At 49.2% G+C, this 22,715-nt stretch overlaps 1 protein-coding gene and 1 pseudogene across 1 annotated transcript; both read left to right on the top strand.

Moving 5' to 3' along the window:
* The first annotated feature begins 13,452 nt into the window (after positions 1 to 13,452).
* On the top strand, positions 13,453 to 16,423 carry LOC123057064 (protein NRT1/ PTR FAMILY 5.10). The gene is made up of 3 exons (XM_044480227.1): positions 13,453 to 13,696; positions 13,801 to 14,018; positions 14,869 to 16,423. Exons 1-3 carry the CDS (start codon positions 13,456 to 13,458, stop codon positions 16,156 to 16,158), a joined length of 1,749 nt encoding a protein of 582 aa, XP_044336162.1. The 5' UTR covers positions 13,453 to 13,455; the 3' UTR covers positions 16,159 to 16,423.
* Positions 16,424 to 17,173: 750 nt separating this feature from the next.
* On the top strand, positions 17,174 to 22,627 carry LOC123057097 (protein NRT1/ PTR FAMILY 5.10-like; annotated as a pseudogene).
* The last annotated feature ends 88 nt before the right edge of the window (positions 22,628 to 22,715 follow it).

The following is a 22,715-nucleotide window of genomic DNA, read 5'->3' as shown; positions in this document are numbered from 1 at the left end:
TCCCTATAAAGGTATGGCTAGGGTCCTCTCTCGATAGCTAATACCTACGTGATCATTGCAATCTTATCATTTTGCTCAAAATCCTAGTTCTCATACGGGGCTATTTCACCATAATACATCAAGCAGGAGTAGGCACCTTGATCTTAAGGGCCCGATGTTGGGGAACGTTGCAGAAAATTAAAATTTTTCCTACGGTTTCACCAAGATCCATCTATGAGTTCATCTAAGCAACGAGTCTAGGGAGAGAGTTTGCATCTACATACCACTTGTAGATCGCGTGCGGAAGCTTGCAAGGTGATGATATAGTCGTACTCGACGTGATCCAAATCACCGATGACCTGCGCCGAACGGACGGCACCTCCGCGTTCAACACACGTACGGAACAGCCACGTCTCCTCCTTCTTGATCCAGCAAGGAAGGGAGGAGAGGTTGAGGGAGATGGCACCAGCAGCAGCACGACGGCGTGGTGTTGATGGAGCTGCAGTACTCCGGCAGAGCTTCGCTAAGCACTATGGAGGTGGAGGAGGTGTTGGGGAGGAAGAAGGAGGCAACCAAAGGCCAGGGCGTTCAGGTATGAAGTCCCTCCTCTCCCCCCACTATATATAGGGGTGCCAAGGGGGGGTGGCCGGCCCTAGGAGATCAAATCTCCTAGGGGGTGCGGCGGCCAAGGGGGGTTTTCCCTCCCCCCAAGGCACCTAGGAGGTGCCTTACCCTCCTAGGACTCTTGCCCCCCTTGAACCCTAGGCGCATGGGCCTATGTGGGGCTGGTGCCCTTGGCCCATTAGGCCAAGGCGCACCCCCACACAGCCCATGTGGCCCCCCGGGACAGGTGGACCCACCCGGTGGACCCCCGGGACCCTTCCGGTGGTCCCGGTACAATACCGATAACCCCGAAACTTGTCCCGATGCCCGAAACAGGACTTCCCATATATAAATCTTTACCTCCGGACCATTCCGGAACTCCTCGTGACGTCCGGGATCTCATCCGGGACTCCGAACAACATTCGGGTTACTGCATATACATATCCCTATAACCCTAGCGTAACTGAACCTTAAGTGTGTAGACCCTACGGGTTCGGGAGACATGCAGACATGACCGAGACTCTCTTAGTCAATAACCATCAGCGGGATCTGGATACCCATGATGGCTCCCACATGCTCCTCGATGTTGTCATCGGATGAACCACTATGTCGAGGATTCGATCAAACCCTGTATGCAATTCCCTTTGTCAATCGGTACGTTACTTGCCCGAGACTCGATCGTCGGTATCCCAATACCTTGTTCAGTCTCGTTACCGGCAAGTCACTTTACTCGTACCGTAATGCATGATCCCGTGTCCAACACCTTGGTCACATTGAGCTCAATATGATGATGCATTACCGAGTGGGCCCAGAGATACCTCTCCGTCATACGGAGTGACAAATCCCAGTCTCGATCCGTGTCAACCCAACAGCTACTTTCGGAGATACCTGTAATGTACCTTTATAGTCACCCAGTTACGTTGTGACGTTTGGTACACCCAAGGCATTCTTACGGTATCCGGGAGTTACACGATCTCATGGTCGAAGGAAGAGATACTTGACACTTGCAAAGCTCTAGCAAAACGAACTACACGATCTTTTATGCTATGCTTAGGATTGGGTCTTGTCCATCACATCATTCTCCTAATGATGTGATCCCGTTATCAACTACATCCAATGTCCATAGTCAGGAAACCATGACTATCTGTTGATCACAACGAGCTGGTCAACTAGAGGCTTACCAGGGACATAGTGTGGTCTAAGTATTCACACGTGTATTACGATTTCCGGATAATACAGTTATAGCATGAATACAAGACAATTATCATGAACAATGAAATATAATAATACTTTTATTATTGCCTCTAGGGCATATTTCCAACAGTCTCCCACTTGCACTAGAGTCACTAATCTAGTTACATTGTGATGAATCGAACACCCATAGAGTTCTGGTGTTGATCATGTTTTGCACGCGAGAGAGGTTTAGTCAGCGGATCTGCGACATTCAGATCCGTGTGCACTTTGCAAATCTCTATGTCTCCATCTTGAACATTTTCACGGATGGAGTTGAAACGACGCTTGATGTGCCTGGTCTTCTTGTGAAACCTGGGCTCCTTTGCGAGGGCAATAGCTCCAGTGTTGTCACAGAAGAGTTTGATCGGCCCCGACGCATTGGGTATGACTCCTAGGTCGGTGATGAACTCCTTCACCCAAATCGCTTCATGTGCTGCCTCCGAGGCTGCCATGTACTCCGCTTCACACGTAGATCCCGCCACGACGCTCTGCTTGCAGCTGCACCAGCTTACTGCTCCACCATTCAACATATACACGTATCCGGTTTGTGACTTAGAGTCATCCGGATCTGAGTCGAAGCTAGCGTCGACGTAACCCTTTACGACGAGCTCTTCGTCTCCTCCATAAACGAGAAACATGTCCTTTGTCCTTTTCAGGTACTTCAGGATATTCTTGACCGCTGTCCAGTGTTCCTTGCCGGGATTACTTTGGTATCTTGCTACCAAACTTACGGCAAGGTTTACATCGGGTCTGGTACACAGCATGGCATACATAATAGATCCTATGGCTGAAGCATAGGGGATGACACTCATCTCTTCTTTATCTTTTGCCGTGGTCGGTGACTGAGCTGAGCTCAGTCTCATACCTTGTAACATAGGCAAGAACCCCTTCTTGGACTGATCCATTCTGAATCTCTTCAAAATCTTATCAAGGTATGTACTTTGTGAAAGACCTATGAGGCGTCTCGATCTATCTCTATAGATCTTGATGCCTAATATATAAGCAGCTTCTCCAAGGTCCTTCATTGAAAAACACTTATTCAAGTAGGCCTTAATGCTGTCCAGAAATTCTATATTATTTCCCATCAGGAGTATGTCATCTACATATAATATGAGAAATGCTACAGAGCTCCCACTCACTTTCTTGTAAACGCAGGCTTCTCCATAAGTCTGCATAAACCCAAACGCTTTGATCATCTCATCAAAGCGAATGTTCCAACTCCGAGATGCTTGCACCAGTCCATAAATGGATCGCTGGAGCTTGCATACTTTGTTAGCGTTCTGAGGATCGACAAAACCTTCCGGCTGCATCATATACAGTTCTTCCTTAAGATGCCCGTTAAGGAATGCTGTTTTGACGTCCATCTGCCATATCTCATAATCATAGTATGCGGCAATTGCTAACATGATTCGGACGGACTTTAGCTTCGCTACGGGAGAGAATGTCTCGTCGTAGTCAATCCCTTGAACCTGTCGATAACCCTTAGCGACAAGTCGAGCTTTATAGATGGTAACATTACCATCCGCGTCCGTCTTCTTCTTAAAGATCCATTTGTTTTCTATCGCTCGCCGATCATCGGGCAAGTCTGTCAAAGTCCATACTTTGTTTTCATACATGGATTCTATCTCGGATTTCATGGCTTCAAGCCATTTGTTGGAATCCGGGCCCGTCATTGCTTCTTCATAGTTCGAAGGTTCATTGTTGTCTAACAACATGATTTCCAGGACAGGGTTGCCGTACCACTCTGGTGCGGAACGTGTCCTTGTGGACCTACGAAGTTCAGCAGTAACTTGATCCGAAGTACCTTGATCATTATCATGGTTTTCCTCTTCAGTTGGTGTGGGCATCACAGGAATGGTTTCCTGTGCTGCGTCACTATCCCGCTCAAGAGGTAGTACTTCATCGAGTTCTACTTTCCTCCCACTTACTTCTTTCGAGAGAAACTCTTTTTCCAGAAAGCATCCGTTCTTGGCAACAAAGATCTTGCCTTCGGATCTTAAGTAGAAGGTATACCCTATAGTTTCCTTAGGGTATCCTATGAATACGCATTTTTCCGACTTGGGTTCGAGCTTTTCAGGTTGAAGTTTCTTGACATAAGCTTCGCATCCCCAAACTTTTAGAAACGACAGCTTAGGTTTCTTTCCAAACCATAATTCATACGGTGTCGTCTCAACGGATTTAGACGGTGCCCTATTTAAAGTGAATGTAGCTGTCTCTAGAGCGTATCCCCAAAATGATAGCGGTAAATCGGTAAGAGACATCATAGACCGCACCATATCCAATAGAGTGCGATTACGACGTTCGGACACACCGTTTCGCTGAGGTGTTCCAGGCGGCGTGAGCTGTGAAACGATTCCACATTTCTTTAAGTGTGTACCAAATTCGTGACTTAAGTATTCTCCTCCACGATCTGATCGTAAGAATTTTATCTTTCGGTCACGTTGATTCTCCACCTCATTCTGAAATTCCTTGAACTTTTCAAAGGTCTCAGACTTGTGTTTCATTAAGTAGACATACCCATATCTACTCAAGTCATCTGTGAGAGTGAGAACATAACGATATCCTCCGCGAGCCTCAACGCTCATTGGACCGCACACATCGGTATGTATGATTTCCAACAAGTTGGTTGCTCGCTCCATTGTTCCGGAGAACGGAGTCTTGGTCATTTTACCTAAGAGGCATGGTTCGCACGTGTCAAACGATTCATAATCAAGAGACTCTAAAAGTCCATCGGCATGGAGCTTCTTCATGCGCTTGACACCAATGTGACCAAGGCGGCAGTGCCACAAGTATGTGGGACTATCGTTATCAACTTTAAATCTTTTGGCATCTACACTATGAACATGTGTAATATTACGCTCGAGATTCATTAAGAATAAACCATTGACCATCGGAGCATGACCATAAAACATATCTCTCATATAAATCGAACAACCATTATTCTCAGACTTAAATGAGTAGCCATCTCGTATTAAACGAGATCCAGATACAATGTTCATGCTCAAACTTGGCACTAAATAACAATTATTAAGGTTCAAAACTAATCCCGTAGGTAAATGTAGAGGCAGCGTGCCGACGGCGATCACATCGACTCTGGAACCATTCCCGACGCGCATCGTCACCTCGTCCTTCGCCAGTCTCCGTTTATTCCGCAGCTCCTGCTGTGAGTTACAAATATGAGCAACGGCACCGGTATCAAATACCCAGGAGTTACTACGAGTACTGGTAAGGTACACATCAATCACATGTATATCAAATATACCTTTGGTGTTGCCGGCCTTCTTATCCGCTAAGTATTTGGGGCAGTTCCGCTTCCAGTGACCCTTCCCCTTGCAATAAAAGCACTCAGTCTCAGGCTTGGGTCCATTCTTTGACTTCTTCCCGGTAACTGGCTTACCAGGCGCGGCAACATCTTTGCCGTCCTTCTTGAAGTTCTTCTTACCCTTGCCCTTCTTGAACTTAGTGGTCTTATTGACCATCAACACTTGATGTTCTTTCTTGATTTCAGCCTCTGCTGACTTCAGCATCGAGAACACTTCAGGAATGGTCTTTTCCATTCCCTGCATGTTGTAGTTCATCACAAAGCTCTTGTAGCTTGGTGGGAGCGACTGGAGGATTCTGTCAATGACCGCCTCATCTGGGAGGTTAATGTTCAGCTGGGTCATACGGTTGTGCAACCCAGACATCTTCAGGATGTGCTCACTGACAGAACTGTTTTCCTCCATCTTACAACTGTAGAACTTGTCGGAGACATCATATCTCTCGACCCGGGCATGAGCTTGGAAAACTAGTTTCAGCTCTTCGAACATCTCATATGCTCCGTGATGCTCAAAACGCTTTTGGAGCCCCGGTTCTAAGCTGTAAAGCATGCCGCACTGAACGAGGGAGTAATCATCAGCGCGAGACTGCCAAGCATTCATAATGTCTTGGTTCTCTGGGACGGGAGCGTCACCTAGCGGTCCTTCTAGGACATATTGTTTCCTGGCAGCTATGAGGATGATCCTCAGGTTCCGGACCCAGTCCGTATAGTTGCTGCCATCATCTTTCAGCTTGGTTTTCTCTAGGAACGCGTTGAAGTTCATGTTGACATTAGCGTTGGCCATTGATCTACAAGACATATTTGCAAAGGTTTTAGACTAAGTTCATGATAATAAAGTTCTAATCAAATTATGAACTCCCACTTAGATTAGACATCCCTTTAGTCATCTAAGTGTTACACGATCCGAGTCGACTAGCCCGTGTCCGATCATCACGTGAGACGGACTAGTCATCGTCGGTGAACATTTTCATGTTGATCGTATCTTCCATACGACTCGTGTTCGACCTTTCGGTCTCCGTGTTCCGAGGCCATGTCTGCACATGCTAGGCTCGTCAAGTTAACCCTAAGTGTTTTCGCTGTGTAAAACTGTCTTACACCCGTTGTATGTGAACGTAAGAATCCATCACACCCGATCATCACGTGGTGCTTAGAAACGACGAACTGTAGCAACGGTGCACAGTTAGGGGAGAACACTTCTTGAAATTTTATAAGGGATCATCTTATTTACTACCGTCGTCCTAAGTAAACAAGATGCATAATACATAATAAACATCACATGCAATTATATAGTTGTGACATGATATGGCCAATATCATATAGCTCCATTGATCTTCATCTTCGGGGCTCCATGATCATCTTGTCACCGGCTTGACACCATGATCTCCATCATCATGATCTCCATCATCGTGTCTTCATGAAGTTGTCACGCCAACGACTACTTCTACTTCTATGACTAACGTTTAGCAATAAAGTAAAGTAGTTTACATGACGTTATTCAATGACACGCAGGTCATACAAAAAATAATGACAACTCCTATGGCTCCTGCCGGTTGTCATACTCATCGACATGCAAGTCGTGAATCCTATTACAAAGAACATGATCTCATACATCACAATTCATCATTCATCACAACTTCTGGCCATATCACATCACATGATCAATCGCTGCAAAAACAAGTTAGACGTCCTCTAATTGTTGTTGCATCTTTTACGTGGCTGCAATTGGGTTCTAGCAAGAACGTTTTCTTACCTACGAATCACCACAACGTGATTTTGTCAACTTCTATTTACCCTTCATAAGGGCCCTGTTCATCGATTCCGCTCCAACTAAGGTGGGAGAGACAGACACCCGCCAGCCACCTTATGCAACTTGTGCATGTCAGTCGGTGGAACCGGTCTCACGTAAGTGTACGTGTAAGGTTGGTCCGGGCCGCTTCATCCCACAATACCGTTGAGCAAGAAAAGACTAGTAGAGGCAAGTAAGATGACAAAATCCACGCCCACAACAAAGTTGTGTTCTACTCGTGCAAAGAGAACTACGCATAGACCTAGCTCATGATGCCACTGTTGGGGAACGTTGCAGAAAATTAAAATTTTTCCTACGGTTTCACCAAGATCCATCTATGAGTTCATCTAAGCAACGAGTCTAGGGAGAGAGTTTGCATCTACATACCACTTGTAGATCGCGTGCGGAAGCTTGCAAGGTGATGATGTAGTCGTACTCGACGTGATCCAAATCACCGATGACCTGCGCCGAACGGACGGCACCTCCGCGTTCAACACACGTACGGAACAGCCACGTCTCCTCCTTCTTGATCCAGCAAGGAAGGGAGGAGAGGTTGAGGGAGATGGCACCAGCAGCAGCACGACGGCGTGGTGTTGGTGGAGCTGCAGTACTCCGGCAGAGCTTCGCTAAGCACTATGGAGGTGGAGGAGGTGTTGGGGAGGGAGAAGGAGGCAACCAAAGGCCAGGGCGTTCAGGTATGAAGTCCCTCCTCTCCCCCCACTATATATAGGGGTGCCAAGGGGGGGTGGCCGGCCCTAGGAGATCAAATCTCCTAGGGGGTGCGGCGGCCAAGGGGGGTTTTCCCTCCCCCCAAGGCACCTAGGAGGTGCCTTACCCTCCTAGGACTCTTGCCCCCCTTGAACCCTAGGCGCATGGGCCTATGTGGGGCTGGTGCCCTTGGCCCATTAGGCCAAGGCGCACCCCCTACAGCCCATGTGGCCCCCCGGGACAGGTGGACCCACCCGGTGGACCCCCGGGACCCTTCCGGTGGTCCCGGTACAATACCGATAACCCCGAAACTTGTCCCGATGCCCGAAACAGGACTTCCCATATATAAATCTTTACCTCCGGACCATTCCGGAACTCCTCGTGACGTCCGGGATCTCATCCGGGACTCCGAACAACATTCGGGTTACTGCATATACATATCCCTATAACCCTAGCGTAACTGAACCTTAAGTGTGTAGACCCTACGGGTTCGGGAGACATGCAGACATGACCGAGACTCTCTTAGTCAATAACCATCAGCGGGATCTGGATACCCATGATGGCTCCCACATGCTCCTCGATGTTGTCATCGGATGAACCACTATGTCGAGGATTCGATCAAACCCTGTATGCAATTCCCTTTGTCAATCGGTACGTTACTTGCCCGAGACTCGATCGTCGGTATCCCAATACCTTGTTCAGTCTCGTTACCGGCAAGTCACTTTACTCGTACCGTAATGCATGATCCCGTGTCCAACACCTTGGTCACATTGAGCTCAATATGATGATGCATTACCGAGTGGGCCCAGAGATACCTCTCCGTCATACGGAGTGACAAATCCCAGTCTCGATCCGTGTCAACCCAACAGCTACTTTCGGAGATACCTGTAATGTACCTTTATAGTCACCCAGTTACGTTGTGACGTTTGGTACACCCAAGGCATTCTTACGGTATCCGGGAGTTACACGATCTCATGGTCGAAGGAAGAGATACTTGACACTTGCAAAGCTCTAGCAAAACGAACTACACGATCTTTTATGCTATGCTTAGGATTGGGTCTTGTCCATCACATCATTCTCCTAATGATGTGATCCCGTTATCAACTACATCCAATGTCCATAGTCAGGAAACCATGACTATCTGTTGATCACAACGAGCTGGTCAACTAGAGGCTTACCAGGGACATAGTGTGGTCTAAGTATTCACACGTGTATTACGATTTCCGGATAATACAGTTATAGCATGAATACAAGACAATTATCATGAACAATGAAATATAATAATACTTTTATTATTGCCTCTAGGGCATATTTCCAACACCCGAACCTCAATAACTATCTTGTGTTAATCTTATTTGAGGGGCATGTACGATCCCCTCCTCTTGTGGGGGAAAATACCCCTAAATTCACATCACCAAATGGCAACAACTGCATGAGGGAAGATAGACGAGCGTGGAGGAAGGAAGTGGGCGTTGCAAACCATGATCGTGCATGAGAAAAGAACGAGGGAAATATTTTCACTGAGTGCTCAGCCGTGGAAACTCTACCCAGCACAATAGAGGGGTTAGGGCCAGCCTGCCCCGTGGGTTGGGGCCTCCAAATATCGCGGTCCTCTCTTCGGGGGACAGTTTCCGTGGTTTCATCCCCTAAAAAAAGGTCGGGATCCCTAGGGAATCCCCAATAACAAAACGAAGCCTAACGGACTAACCTGCCGTTGGTGTTGGAGTTAACACCATTGAGGTAGGGAGGCTAGAGAGACTTACTATATCACCATGATATCAATACTACCTCGACATCGCCATCAGGATAGAAGAACCAAGAATCATAGAAAACCAGCCTACACACAATAAACAAAGAACCGAGTGCGACTTTCTTAAAGGGAGAGCAAGTCCGGTTTGTCTCATCCCTGGGAATTTTAACATTTCCTTTTGATGTGAAGTTAGATGTATTATGAAATCTAAAAAAGGTCTATTACACCCCGAAGTGAAATGAGTAATAGCGGGTTTCCAAAAATGAAGTGAAAAGTAACGTGCTGCCTCCCGTAAACGGTCTTGCTAAATCTCAGTCGAGCGAGAACTAGCCACACTCTTCCGCAAAAGCCAAAACCGTGCCCTCTCTCTAAAAAAAACAGTGCCAAATGGGACTCCTCGGAACTGAAGAATGCATCACGGTCACCACCTCCTCTCCACCGGGACGCTGCTTCAGTGCCTTTGTGAAGCAAAGGCACAGAGCGCCTTAGCCTAGCATATCAGCCACTCGTTTTTCATCCGACGCACATGATAGGCTGAAGGCAAAACACACTCAGACTTGATGTTTTTAGGAGAGACAGAGGAATGACAGCAGCGATGCACTAACGCTCTCCAGCCTGAATATTTGCACACAAAATATTTGATGCTAAAGATCATTCGGCTGTCAGTTAGTTCGCTGATGTTTCAAAAATCTGACAATAGGCACTGGAAAAACTGACATTCAGTGTACCAAGTTGACTTTATATCAAAGAAATTTGTACAATCTGTACCACTTAACATGTAAAATCTGAAGCAATCAGAGAAGAGAATACAAACAAGGTAACATCATAATTTCCAAGCACTTGATAATCAATAGTTCTGTAGCATAGCACTGCAATTTTCAAGCACATGACATTGAAAGTCTGAAGCATTGTGAATCACATTTTGTAGCAATAAATACTACTGATGATCAAAGTCTGTTACATAATAGGCCATTTCACTTGTACACTTAGGCCAAAAAAGACTATAGTTATCCCCCAAATATTTCCAAAAAACTATAGTTAACCCCCAAAGTACCATGTAACCAACATCTAGACATTAGAAGAAATTTGCACCATAAAGACTGTCATCACCGTCACCATCACCACAAGTAGGGGGAGCAGTTAGGAGCTGAGTAAAGCTCTCAATGGCAATGTACTTTGCATTCTCTGCATTTGGGCTTCTCTTGCTGCCATCATTCTCCACGTCTACTTTGGGCTGCACATCATCCTTTTTCTTTTTTTGCTGCCAATGAAAGTTCCACTAATTAGTGTATTAATAGATGAAAACAATTTTTTGTTATGTCCAGATTAGAATATACCTTTGCTCCCTTTTTGGTTGAAGCAGGAGGTTTAGTTGCCTTGCGCTTGCCCTTGTGCAACTTATCAAGCCAATTATTCTTTCTTTTTGAATTTTTGGATTGAACCTCCTTTTTCTTCAGTCGTGCTGCTCTTAGCAAGTCATCTCCTTGCTGCATATTTGGGTCATCATTTTCCTGGGCCTTACTAGGTTCATTCATGTCACTAGTAGATGCATTGAGTTTTTCCTCCAGAATCATCCGCTGCTTCGATTTCAAAAGATTGAAATTCTGAAATTTTCCTTTGGGACGCCATCAAGTGGCGGGTTTGTGGCAAGTGAAGGAGGTGATTATGCTCAAGAACTACATCAGTGACTTCCAAGTTTTCAGACTCTCGATCCAATGTAAGACTCATCCGAGCTTTGCAATCAGTTCTTGTTTCAGCTCTAAAGCACTTCTGAACGGATTCCCTTTGCCCTTTTTTCCGATGGCCTTCATTGGCACAAACAAATCTGCAAGAGGTTATCTTACCATCAAATTTGCTCACATTGTTGTACCTTTTCCTCACATCAAAGCCAGCACGACCACCATATGCTCTCCAAAATAGCCAAGCCTCCTCTGAACTTTTAAATAACATGCCAACTTGAGGCATCCCCTTATCAGACTGTGCCATTGCACACAACCCAATTTATATGCCATACATGTATAATCAGATGATCAAATTGCACAACAATAACAGATTTTGTAGATGGAAAGTTGAAAGAATTACTACTGCACAGCCTTGTGCTGTGTACTATACTGCACAACCATGTATTGTATACTACACACTACTACAAGTTTTCTGAATTTATAGCTGCAATTGCTTGTGTGTGTGTATGTGTGTGTGTGTATGTGTGTGTGTGTGATCAGAATGCATGAAATTTGTAGAAATCATGGGCAATTTGTTCAGGTCATACACGCATGTGCAAGCAAATAAATATTGTTGCCTAAACTGAACCTGAACCTGTACACGCATGTACACGCATGTACACGCATGGGCAATTTACAGTTGAACCTGAATCTGAACCTGAACATTTTAAAGTTAAACATGAACAATCAGTTAGCAGCGGACTAAACTGAACCTGGATTACCTACGGCGGCGGTGGCTGCAGATTCACAACGAAATCGCGGGGAAGATCAGGCGGACAACCATCCTCCACTGCCGCACGACCATCATCCCTCGCCTCCGTGATGGCGCGACCTTCGGCCCTCGCCACGGCCCCGCCTCGATCTCCAATGGATGCGGTGCGAGGCCCTCCTCCCTCTCCTCAGCGGCAGCGCGGCTCTCTCTCTCTCTCACGGCGGCGTGACGCCGCTCAACTCTCTCTCTCTCCTCGGTGAGCTCGCCCGTCAAACCCTCGCCTCCGTCGAGCGGCGCGGGAGAACTGTTTCAGCCCGCGCGCAAAAACGCCTCGCCCCGCCTCTGTCTCTCCTGAAAACAGCTACTCTGGGGACGTTTTGCCTTCAGTCTATCCTGTGCGTCGGATGAAAAACGAGTGGCAGATATGATAGGCTAAGGCGCTCTGTGCCTTTGCTTCACAAAGGCACTGAAGCAGCGTCCGTACTAGCATGCCAAGAATCGACCCACCGGGCCACGGGACGGCCCAAGCCCACGACACGACACCGACGTACACAGGGAGTCATGGACGCTTCATCAACTTGACATGCAAGACCGTCCTGCTCATGGATCTAGGAGTATCCCACGAGATTAGCTAGATCATACTGACCTGGGAATCGTGTAAACCCTAGCCATGTTCCCTATAAAGGTATGGCTAGGGTCCTCTCTCGATAGCTAATACCTACGTGATCATTGCAATCTTATCATTTTGCTCAAAATCCTAGTTCTCATACGGGGCTATTTCACCATAATACATCAAGCAGGAGTAGGCACCTTGATCTTAAGGGCCCGAACCTCAATAACTATCTTGTGTTAATCTTATTTGAGGGGCATGTACGATCCCCTCCTCTTGTGGGGGAAAATACCCCTAAATTCACATCACCAAATGGCAACAACTGCACGAGGGAAGATGGACGAGCGTGGAGGAAGGAAGTGGGCGTTGCAAACCATGATCGTGCGTGAGAAAAGAACGAGGGAAATATTTTCACTGAGTGCTCAGCCGTGGAAACTCTACCCAGCACAATAGAGGGGTTAGGGCCGGCCTGCCCCGTGGGTTGGGGCCTCCAAATATCGCGGTCCTCTCTTCGGGGGACAGTTTCCGTGGTTTCATCCCCTAAAAAAAGGTCGGGATCCCTAGGGAATCCCCAATAACAAAACGAAGCCTAACGGACTAACCTGCCGTTGGTGTTAGAGTTAACACCATTGAGGTAGGGAGGCTAGAGAGACTTACTATATCGCCATGATATCAATACTACCTCGACATCGCCATCAGGATAGAAGAACCAAGAATCATAGAAAACCAGCCTACACACAATAAACAAAGAACCGAGTGCGACTTTCTTAAAGGGAGAGGAAGTCCGGTTTGTCTCATCCCTGGGAATTTTAACATTTTCTTTTGATGTGAAGTTAGATGTATTATGAAATCTAAAAAAGGTCTATTACACCCCGAAGTGAAATGAGTAATAGCGGGTTTCCAAAAATAAAGTGAAAAGTAACGTGCTGCCTCCCGTAAACGGTCTTGCTAAATCTCAGTCGAGCGAGAACTAGCCACACTCTTCCGCAAAAGCCAAAACCGTGCCGTCTCTCTAAAAAGAAAAACAGTGCCAAATGGGACTCCTCCGAACTGAAGAATGGGTCACCACCTCCTCTCCACCGGTACAAGAAGCCTCGTCAAGTCAACGTCTAATCAGAATCAGCGAGGAGCTCACACCCACCGCACTCCCGCTTCCCAGCCGGCCATCCAGCATGGCGCCGGAGTCGGACTCCGGCTCCTCCGCCCCCCTCCTTCGCGCCGGATCGGGCCACCGCCACGCCACCGGCGGCTGGAGGTCGGCTCTGTTCATAATCTGTAAGCCCGGCCACAAATCCCTCACTCGATCGAGCTCGCTCCTAGCTTGTTTGCTCGATTCGATTTGCTAAATTTACGCCTTTTGGGGGGGTTGGGAAATCCAGGGGTGGAGGTGGCGGAGCGGTTCGCGTACTACGGCATCTCCTCCAACCTCATCAGCTACCTCACCGGCCCGCTCGGGGAGAGCACGGCCGCCGCCGCCGCGGCCGTCAACGCGTGGTCCGGCACCGCGTCCATGCTGCCGCTGCTCGGCGCCGCCGTCGCCGACTCGTGGCTCGGCCGGTACCGCACCATCGTCGCCTCCTCCGTGCTCTACGTCACGGTCAGCCTAGCAACTCAGCCCCCTCTGAAATCCCTTCCTCCATTGTCAACTATACTCTTCAGTTGATCCCTCTGTAGTCTCTGCGCCATTAGATTGGATCATCGGAATTCACTGATATTTTTTGTCCGACATTATCAGTCCCGTCCGCCACTTGCGTGCGACTTCAGATCGCACAAATCCCGCACAAATGGCGCAAATAAATTGTGTACTATAGTATAGTATAGATTAGTGCTCGCGCATAGGGGTGTTTTGGATCCGGGGTAAGCAGAGACAGCAACTAGTGCTTGGCATGACAGCGATTTACAGTGAGTTAAAAACGAGAGCCCAAGCAAACTCCGTTTCCTCCATCCTTCTATCATTCGTCACGTTTGTCTAGCTACTCTGCTTCTGATCTTTCCAACTCAGCTGAAACAGTGACACTTTCACCTTTGCAGCACCTGTTTTCCACATGTTTTTGTTCAGTGGGACGTACACCCACACGCCTGGTCAGTCATTTTCAGTGGTTTAGCGATCAAAACTTGATGATCCGTGATATGATATGACCGTGACGGCATGCACACGTACATGTTCGCCAGGTCTGGAAGGCCGATACGGCACTCTTGATCGTGCCTTTCTGGCCTCTGTTCTGCGAAAGAAGCTAACACCTGCGCCGTCGGGTTGCTTGCCAGAGCGATCCGTATCAAGTTATTCAGTTTTCAGAAACAAAAAGTTGAATTCGCTAGCCCGTCGTCAAGATAGCGCAACATTGATATTCACAATTTTATTTATTTTCCAAAACTAGTTGGTTTTGCACGGGAAAGTAAAAATTCAGAAACTCACAAATGCGAACTGACAATCGGCACTTCTGCAGGGCCTGGGCATGCTGACGCTCTCGTCCATGTTCCCGACGCCCAAGAGCCAACAGTGCAACTTCACGGCCGACGGCCGGCGAGAATGCCCGCCTTCCTCCCTCCAGACGGCCTTCTTCTACGTCTCGCTCTACCTGGTGGCCATCGCGCAGAGCGGCCACAAGCCCTGCGTGCAGGCCTTCGGCGCCGACCAGTTCGACGTGACGGACCCCGGCGAGTCGTCGTCGCGAGGCTCCTTCTTCAACTGGTGGTACTTCGGGGTCTGCGGGAGCGCCACCGTGACCGTCGCGATCATGAGCTACGTCCAGGACAACGTCAGCTGGGGCCTCGGCTTCGGCGTGCCGTGCGTGATCATGCTGCTCGCGCTCGTCGTCTTCCTGCTCGGCACCAGGACGTACCGGTTCTACGACTCCGGCCACGGCGAGGGCGCCAGCGCGTTCTCGCGTGTCGGCAAGGCCGTCAAGGCATGGCGCAAGAGGTCGCCGGAGGGTGGTGCCCTGGTGCAGCACGGTGACTGCGCGGAGGACGACGTGCTCATGGAGGAGGTGAGGGGCCTGGCGAGGCTGTTCCCGATCTGGGCGACGTGTCTGCTCTATGGCGTGGTGTTCGCGCAGCCGCCGACGCTGTTCACAAAGCAGGCGGCGACGCTTGACCGTAGGATCGGGTCGTCGTCGTTGGAGGTGCCGCCCGCGGCGGTCCAGTGCTTCTTGGGCGTCAGCGTCATCGCGTGCATCGTGCTGTACGACCGCGTCCTGGTGCCCGTGGCGCGCAGGATCACCGGCGTGGCGTCGGGCATCACCATGCTCCAGCGGATCGGCACGGGCATGGCCCTCGCCCTCTCCGCGCTCGTGGCCGCCGCGCTGGTGGAGATGAGGCGGCTCGGCGCGGCGAGGGACGCCGGCGTGGTCGATCAGCCCGGCGCGGTGGTGCCCATGAGCCTGTGGTGGATCGTGCCGCAGTACGTGCTCCTGGGCGCGGCGGACGTGTTCGCCATGGTCGGCATGCAGGAGTTCTTCTACGACCAGATGCCCGCCGAGCTCAAGAGCCTCGGGCTCGCGCTCTACCTCAGCGTCCTCGGCGTCGGCAGCTTCATCAGCAGCTTCCTCATCTCGGTCATCGACGGGTTGACGAGGAGGGGCGGCGGGACGAGCTGGTTCGCCGACAACCTCAACAGGGGCCATCTTGATTACTTCTACATGCTCCTTGCCGCTCTCAGCGCGCTGGAGCTTCTTGCTTTCCTCTACTTCTCGGCGGCTTACGTTTACAAGAGAAAGCTTGTCAATGTTCACTGAGCGAGACTGATACATCCGTCTATGTACAATGGATCTGTGGCCAGGTATACAGTACAATTGCAAGCAGCATCAGTAAAGTTATAGTAGACGAGTACGCTGACCACCGCCCTAACTTTAGAGAGGGGAAGTCAAGGTGCTACAGTGCTCGTCTAGTGTAAAATGAAGAAGGGATGTTACAGACTATTAGCAAGTTATTTAATTTTGGTAATTATTGTATATATAAAAAATCCAAAATTAATTTTATCTCGCCGTCAACTTGTTTGTATGTAATTACTATGAATGTGCATACTAGATTTGTAATTTAAAAATTAATTTAAATTATTTTAGCCTTAATTGTATGGATTAACAGAAAGAAAGTTAGGTACTGTAGCTTCTCTAACATCCTTGTGTATGTTAGAAGATCCAGTTCCATCTACTTCATCCATTAAAAATAAGTGTCGCAGTTTTGAATGGTGGTTAGTTTGAACTGAGGTCAGAGGTTGACGGGAGCCTAGTCTCCGGCGAGAAAATCTGCCAAGGTCATTGCGAGCTTGGCAGAGCAGCTCCCTACTACTTCTAGATCTCCCTCCTCCAGCTTCTCCTAGGCGTTTCACTTTCCGTTTTTTCTGTGTTGTTAACTTGTTATGTCAGTATTTTCTCCTCCTCGCCATCTTCCTCTAAATATTCGTATTTTCAGGGGGGCCTCCTTCTCCCCGCGGACATCCTCGCTTAGCTCAAGGGGTTGAAAGTATAAACATTGAAGTTTACAAAAGCCTAAACATGACATATTTGCATGGTTCATTTTACCCATAAGCTCAAAGTAGCTTCTTCTTACGTGGACAATATATTGGTCTACAGGCCCGTCGATGAGGGGTGCCAAACTGGCCGACCGCACAGGGCCCCCCAAAATCATGGGCCCCCGATCAGAGAAAAAAAATGGAAGGTAAGCCTAGGTTCTTGATCCATGAAGCCCATGTATAACACGAGAAACCCCCCTCAAAAAAAAAATGTATAACACGAGAAACAGAATCACCAGGCGCGCCATCCCGTCCCCACCGCTGATCGCTATGCATTAGAACACGACACCTCCTTCTCAAGGTCTTCAAGCCATCACCTGTCAGCCCACCGCGCGCATCCTCCTCACACACACAGCGCCCCGGCCGCTACCCATGGCGCCAGACCCCGAGCCGCTCCTCCCTCGCGCCGGCCACCGCCCCGCCACCGGCGGCTGGAGGTCGGCTCTGTTCATCATCTGTAAGCCTGCCACGATCTCGCTCCCCCCTAGCTTTGCTTTCTCGGCTCGATTCATTCGCTAATCAGGGGTGGGCGCTACATGCTTTCCACGGCGACTCAAGGGGTGGAGGTGGCGGAGCGGTTCGCGTACTACGGCATCTCCTCCAACCTCATCAGCTACCTCACCGGCCCGCTCGGCGAGAGCACGGCGGCCGCCGCCGCGGCCGTCAACGCGTGGTCGGGCGCCGCGTCGATGCTGCCGCTGCTCGGCGCCGCCGTCGCCGACTCGTGGCTCGGGCGGTACCGCACCATCGTCGCCTCCTCCGTGCTCTACATCACGGTCAGCTAACCCTGCACAACACCTCTGATTCGTTCGTCGATGTCGAACACAGCTTTTTCCTCCTGTTCAGTCGTCCAACTTTTCTGTGGTTCTTCTGAATTGGGTCCAGTTAGATCGTTTACTGGTTCAAAAAATCTCGCACGAGTGGCGCATGGAACCGTATAGTAGTAACATTTTTTGTTTTATCAGTTTAGACGCAACTGCCTACTAGAATATTATCGTTGACAGCGATGCCTCATCGTTTTGATCCGGCGGAAGCGGAGACGCCACACGCGTACTGCTCCCCACGTCGCTGTGCTCATAAATCAGCTGAACCGGTCCTCCAAGAAAGAATGCTGAGCTGAACTATAAACCTTTTGTTTTCTGAGACCGTACTATATTTTTTTCTTGAAACACATGATCATCACCGGATCGAGGTTTCCAGATCATCTTTAGCGCTTTAGCTCGTGCCGAGCCGCAAAAATATATTTATGCGTCCTTTTAGGTGAAGCAGTAGCGCGGAAACTTTTTTAAAAGTGCACCCGCCCCCATGTTCCATAGCGGCCTAGCCTAATCAAGCGCTTCAAACTCTCTGAGTGTTTGATCGTAACCATGTACTCCCTCCATCCTCTTGAATGCTTATCGCGGAAATGGGTGTATCTAAATGTATTTTTAATTTTAAATACATCCATTTCTACAACAAGTAATTTGGGACGGAGGGAGTATTAGATAGTCCGGCCTGCATCTTATTTGGGACGGAGGGAGTACTAGGTACTAGGTAGTCCGGCATGCATGTTGCTTCCGGTGCACAATTGAATCTACACAATCTAATCAATTCGGAGTAGCAACCGCCAAAAAAAACTAACCGCTAAAATAAAATAAAATATGCACAACCGCATGTACTTGATTGTTGGCCGGAGGTGGAGCGAGTGTCATTGGAGGTGGAGCGGGAGTGGATGGTGCTGGAGCAAACCCCACGAGATCGGCACCATCCACGCCCCTGCCGCGGCTGGTGTCTCAGGAACATCATCCAAACTCCCCGCCTTCAAAACCCCATAAAAGTCATTCAGTGGCCTAGACGGAGCCCCATGAAACCTCACCCAAATCTCATGCAGCGGTAGACCCTCAGGCTCACGGCTAGACCACTCCTCGAATTCGAGAAAACATGTATTGTCCGGTACCTCACAAATACTATAAACACCATGAGACGAGCCCGATCTTCCTTCCTTGTGAAGTCCACCTTAAAGACATTTTCTTCTATCAACACAAGAGTCCAACGAAACTCCGCCGGAACAAGTTTCTTAAGTTGCTGCAACACTTGCTCCTCCGAGAGAGAACCTCCTGATACATGCACAAGCCCAATCCTCGTGCTTTCAAGGCATCGCCTGCTTGAGTTGGAACACGAACATGGGTTTCGAAGAACATCAATTTAGAGCTGCACGCCCATAAGTCGTAACCACTGTTTTAAGCATCGTGAGAAGTAGCCAGACATCAGTTTTATGACACGGCTTCAAGCAATTATCACACAACTCGGCATTACAGTCGACTACAAAGTGACCAACCTCCCCCACAACGGAAACAATATGTTTTTTCCTTTTTATCACCACCTCACTTGATTGGTCCACCTCTGAATTCACTCTCCCTTTGTCCTGAACAATAGTCGAAGAAGCCACTCCCTCAAGCGGCACCACCTCTGAATTCTCTCTCCCTTTGTCCTGAACAATAGTCGAAGAAGCCTACACTGCCGCAAGCGCCGCATCAGGCAGCAGAGCCACCGGCTGCCCCGGTGCCTAAACCGTCTGACTTTTGCAGAACAAGCAATTGCTGAACTGGTTGCGTAACGGGAAGAATGTATCTAGTGCACTAGGCCATTTGATGCTACCGGTGCACCGGGCCATTTGATGCTACTGGTGCATCGAACTTCCTTAGCACATTTTTAAATGTATCAAAAATCTGAAAAAAGATATAACACATTAGCATAACATCAATGTATGTTGTCATCAAATTTCGTATCAAAATTCAAAACATACCTTAAAAATGACAAATTCGACACAGAATAGTATATAACACAAGTTGGGCTTTAGATTTGGCCCATTATCACATTGATGTCAAAATTATCCTTTTTGTATCTCAAGCAATGTTTTGAATTTTGATATGAATTTTTATGACAACATACATTGATGTTATGCCAATGTGCTAGATTCTTGAGCTTTTTTAAGACATTCTAAAATGTGCTAATGTGTCCGGTGCACCGGTGGTGCTACCGGTGCACCAGTGGTGCTACCGGTGCACCAGAGGCCTTTTTTATTATTCTGACCCTTTGAACGAACTTTGTCATAAAATGAACTTGACGTGAAAGTATTTCACGATCTGACCCTTTTAGCAACGCCACAGCCTGCGACCTTTCTGCCCAACATAGAAACGCCGAGGTAGCTAGCGTTTCTGATCAAAGAAGAAACGCCGAGGTAGCTAGCGTTGCGGACCAGGTAAGAAACGCCGAAGGCGCTGGCGTTGCTGCCCATCATTGAAACGCCAATGACCATGGCGTTGCTGCCCTTTTTCATATGATGTGGAATATGGATGAACATCCTAATTAATAAGGCTAATTAATTATGACTAAAGAGGGCAGCAACGCCATGGATCCTTGGCGTTTCTATGATGGCCAGAAACGCCAGCTCCTTTGGCGTTTCTTACCTGGTCCGCAACGCTAGCTACCTCGGCGTTTCTTCTTTGATCAGAAACGCTAGCTACCTCGGCGTTTCTATGTTGGGCAGAAACGTCGCGGGCTATGGCGTTGCTAAAAGAGTCAGATCGTGAAATACTTTCACGTCGAGTTCATTCTGTGACAAAGTTCGTTCAAAGGGTCAGAATAGTGATTTCGGCCTGCACCAGATACGTTCTCGCGCAACGGGTGTGCAGCATACTCGTGTCCTTCATCCGAAGAGGACAATCCCATGTACCTTTGGTCGCAATAAACACCGTATCCATCATAGCATCAATCCTCTCTGCATCAAAGAAGTCCTGCAGAGAGGATTGTACATGTGTTTCATAGATTATTTGGTTCCAATGAAGTTTCTGAAATTTCAGAATTTGTTTTGATTAAATTATATTCTCTCCGTTCGAAAAAGCTTGTCCTTCAAATAGATGTATCTAGATACATCCATTCGAGAAACAAGGTTCGGACAAGTTTTTTCGGACGGAGGGAATACATAACCCATTTGGTTCGGACATGTTTTGTAGTTTAGTTTCACCAAATCCATGCTCTTCTTTTCATTCAGATTCCTCCCATCTGGCATCTGCCCATTATATATTAAAGGATGGTTTCATAAAATTCGAGCACCCTCTGTGCGGTCCATATGTTGAACGATGAAATTGTGTGGTTATTTTGGAGAAATTGTATCCACACATGCAAAATTCGTGTATGATTCATGCTTCAGTAGTATCCCTAAAGCTTTTAAATTTGAACCATCACAAGGGTTGCTGGTTTCTGTTCTTCTCAACCAAGCTGAAAAATCTGCAGGGCCTCGGGATGCTGGCGCTCTCGTCCATGTTCTTGTCACCGAGCCAACAATGCAAGCTCACCGCGGACGGCCGGGAGGCATGCCCGCGTTCCTCCCTGCAGACGGCCTTCTTCTACGTCTCGCTCTACCTGGTAGCCATTGCGCAGAGCGGCCACAAGCCCTGCGTGCAGGCCTTCGGCGCCGACCAGTTCGACGCGACGGACCCCGCGGAGTCGCTGGCCCGGGGCTCCTTCTTCAACTGGTGGTACTTCGGGATCTGCGGCAGCGCGACGGTGACCATCGCGCTCATGAGCTACGTCCAGGACAACGTGAGCTGGGGCATCGGCTTCGGGGTGCCGTGCGTGGTCATGGTGCTGGCGCTCGCCGTCTTCCTGCTTGGCACCAAGACGTACCGGTTCTACGACGACTCGGCCGACGGCAAGGGCGCCGGCGTGTTCACCCGTGTCGTGGAGGCCTTCAGGGCGTCGAGAAAGAGATCGCCGGAAGGCGGAGAGCACAGGCATGGCGACCGCGAGGAGGACGCTACCATCGTGGAGGAGGTGAGGGGCTTGGCGAGGCTGTTCCCGATATGGGCGACGTGCCTGCTCTACGGCGTGGTGTTCGCTCAGCCGCCGACGCTGTTCACGAAGCAGGCGGCGACGATGGACCGGAGGGTCGGGTCGGGTCGTCGGGGTTCCAGATACCGCCCGCGGCGTTGCAGTGCTTCATGGGCATCAGCATGATCACCTGCGTCGCGCTCTACGACCGCGTCCTGGTGCCCGTGGCGCGCAGGCTCTCCGGCGCCCCCTTGGGTATCACCATGCTCCAGCGGATCGGCACGGGAATGGTCCTGGCCGTGGCCGCGCTGGTGGTCGCCGCGCTGGTGGAGATGAGGCGGCTGAGCACCGCGGTGGACGCCGGCGTGGTGGACCTGCCCGGCGCGGTGGTGCCCATGAGCCTGTGGTGGATCATGCCGCAGTACGTGCTCCTGGGCGCGGCGGACGTGTTCACCATGGTCGGCATGCAGGAGTTCTTCTACGACCAGATGCCCGTGGAGCTCAAGAGCCTCGGGCTCGCGCTCTACCTCAGCGTCCTCGGCGTCGGCAGCTTCATCAGCAGCTTCCTCATCTCGGTCATCGACGGCGCGACGAGGAGGGGCGGAGGGACGAGCTGGATCGCCGACAACCTCAACCGGGGTCATCTCGACTACTTCTATCTGCTCATCGCTGCGCTCACCGCGCTGGAGCTTCTCGCTTTCCTCTACTTCTCAGCTTCTTACGTTTACAAAAGGAAGACTGTCAGTGTTCATTGACACATTGGTCGACGAATTATGTGAGTAAGTTCTATGCTGGCAGTTCCACTATTCAATGCTGGCAGTTCCACTATTCATGTGCTGATTCTTCCAGCAGTAACGTTTCAGTTTTACTTTTACTTCTAATATTGCTATGAGCTTACAGTACTAGGGAAGCACAGACACACTTGGACACGGCATTGCTCTTCTTCAGAGCACGGCCAGTCCGAGAACA

The sequence above is a fragment of the Triticum aestivum genome, chromosome 1A (assembly GCF_018294505.1).
Source record: "Triticum aestivum cultivar Chinese Spring chromosome 1A, IWGSC CS RefSeq v2.1, whole genome shotgun sequence".
In the NCBI taxonomy this organism is placed as follows: Eukaryota; Viridiplantae; Streptophyta; class Magnoliopsida; order Poales; family Poaceae; genus Triticum; species Triticum aestivum.
Note: the sequence above shows the minus strand (reverse complement) of the source record. Positions and strands in the feature narration are given on the sequence as shown.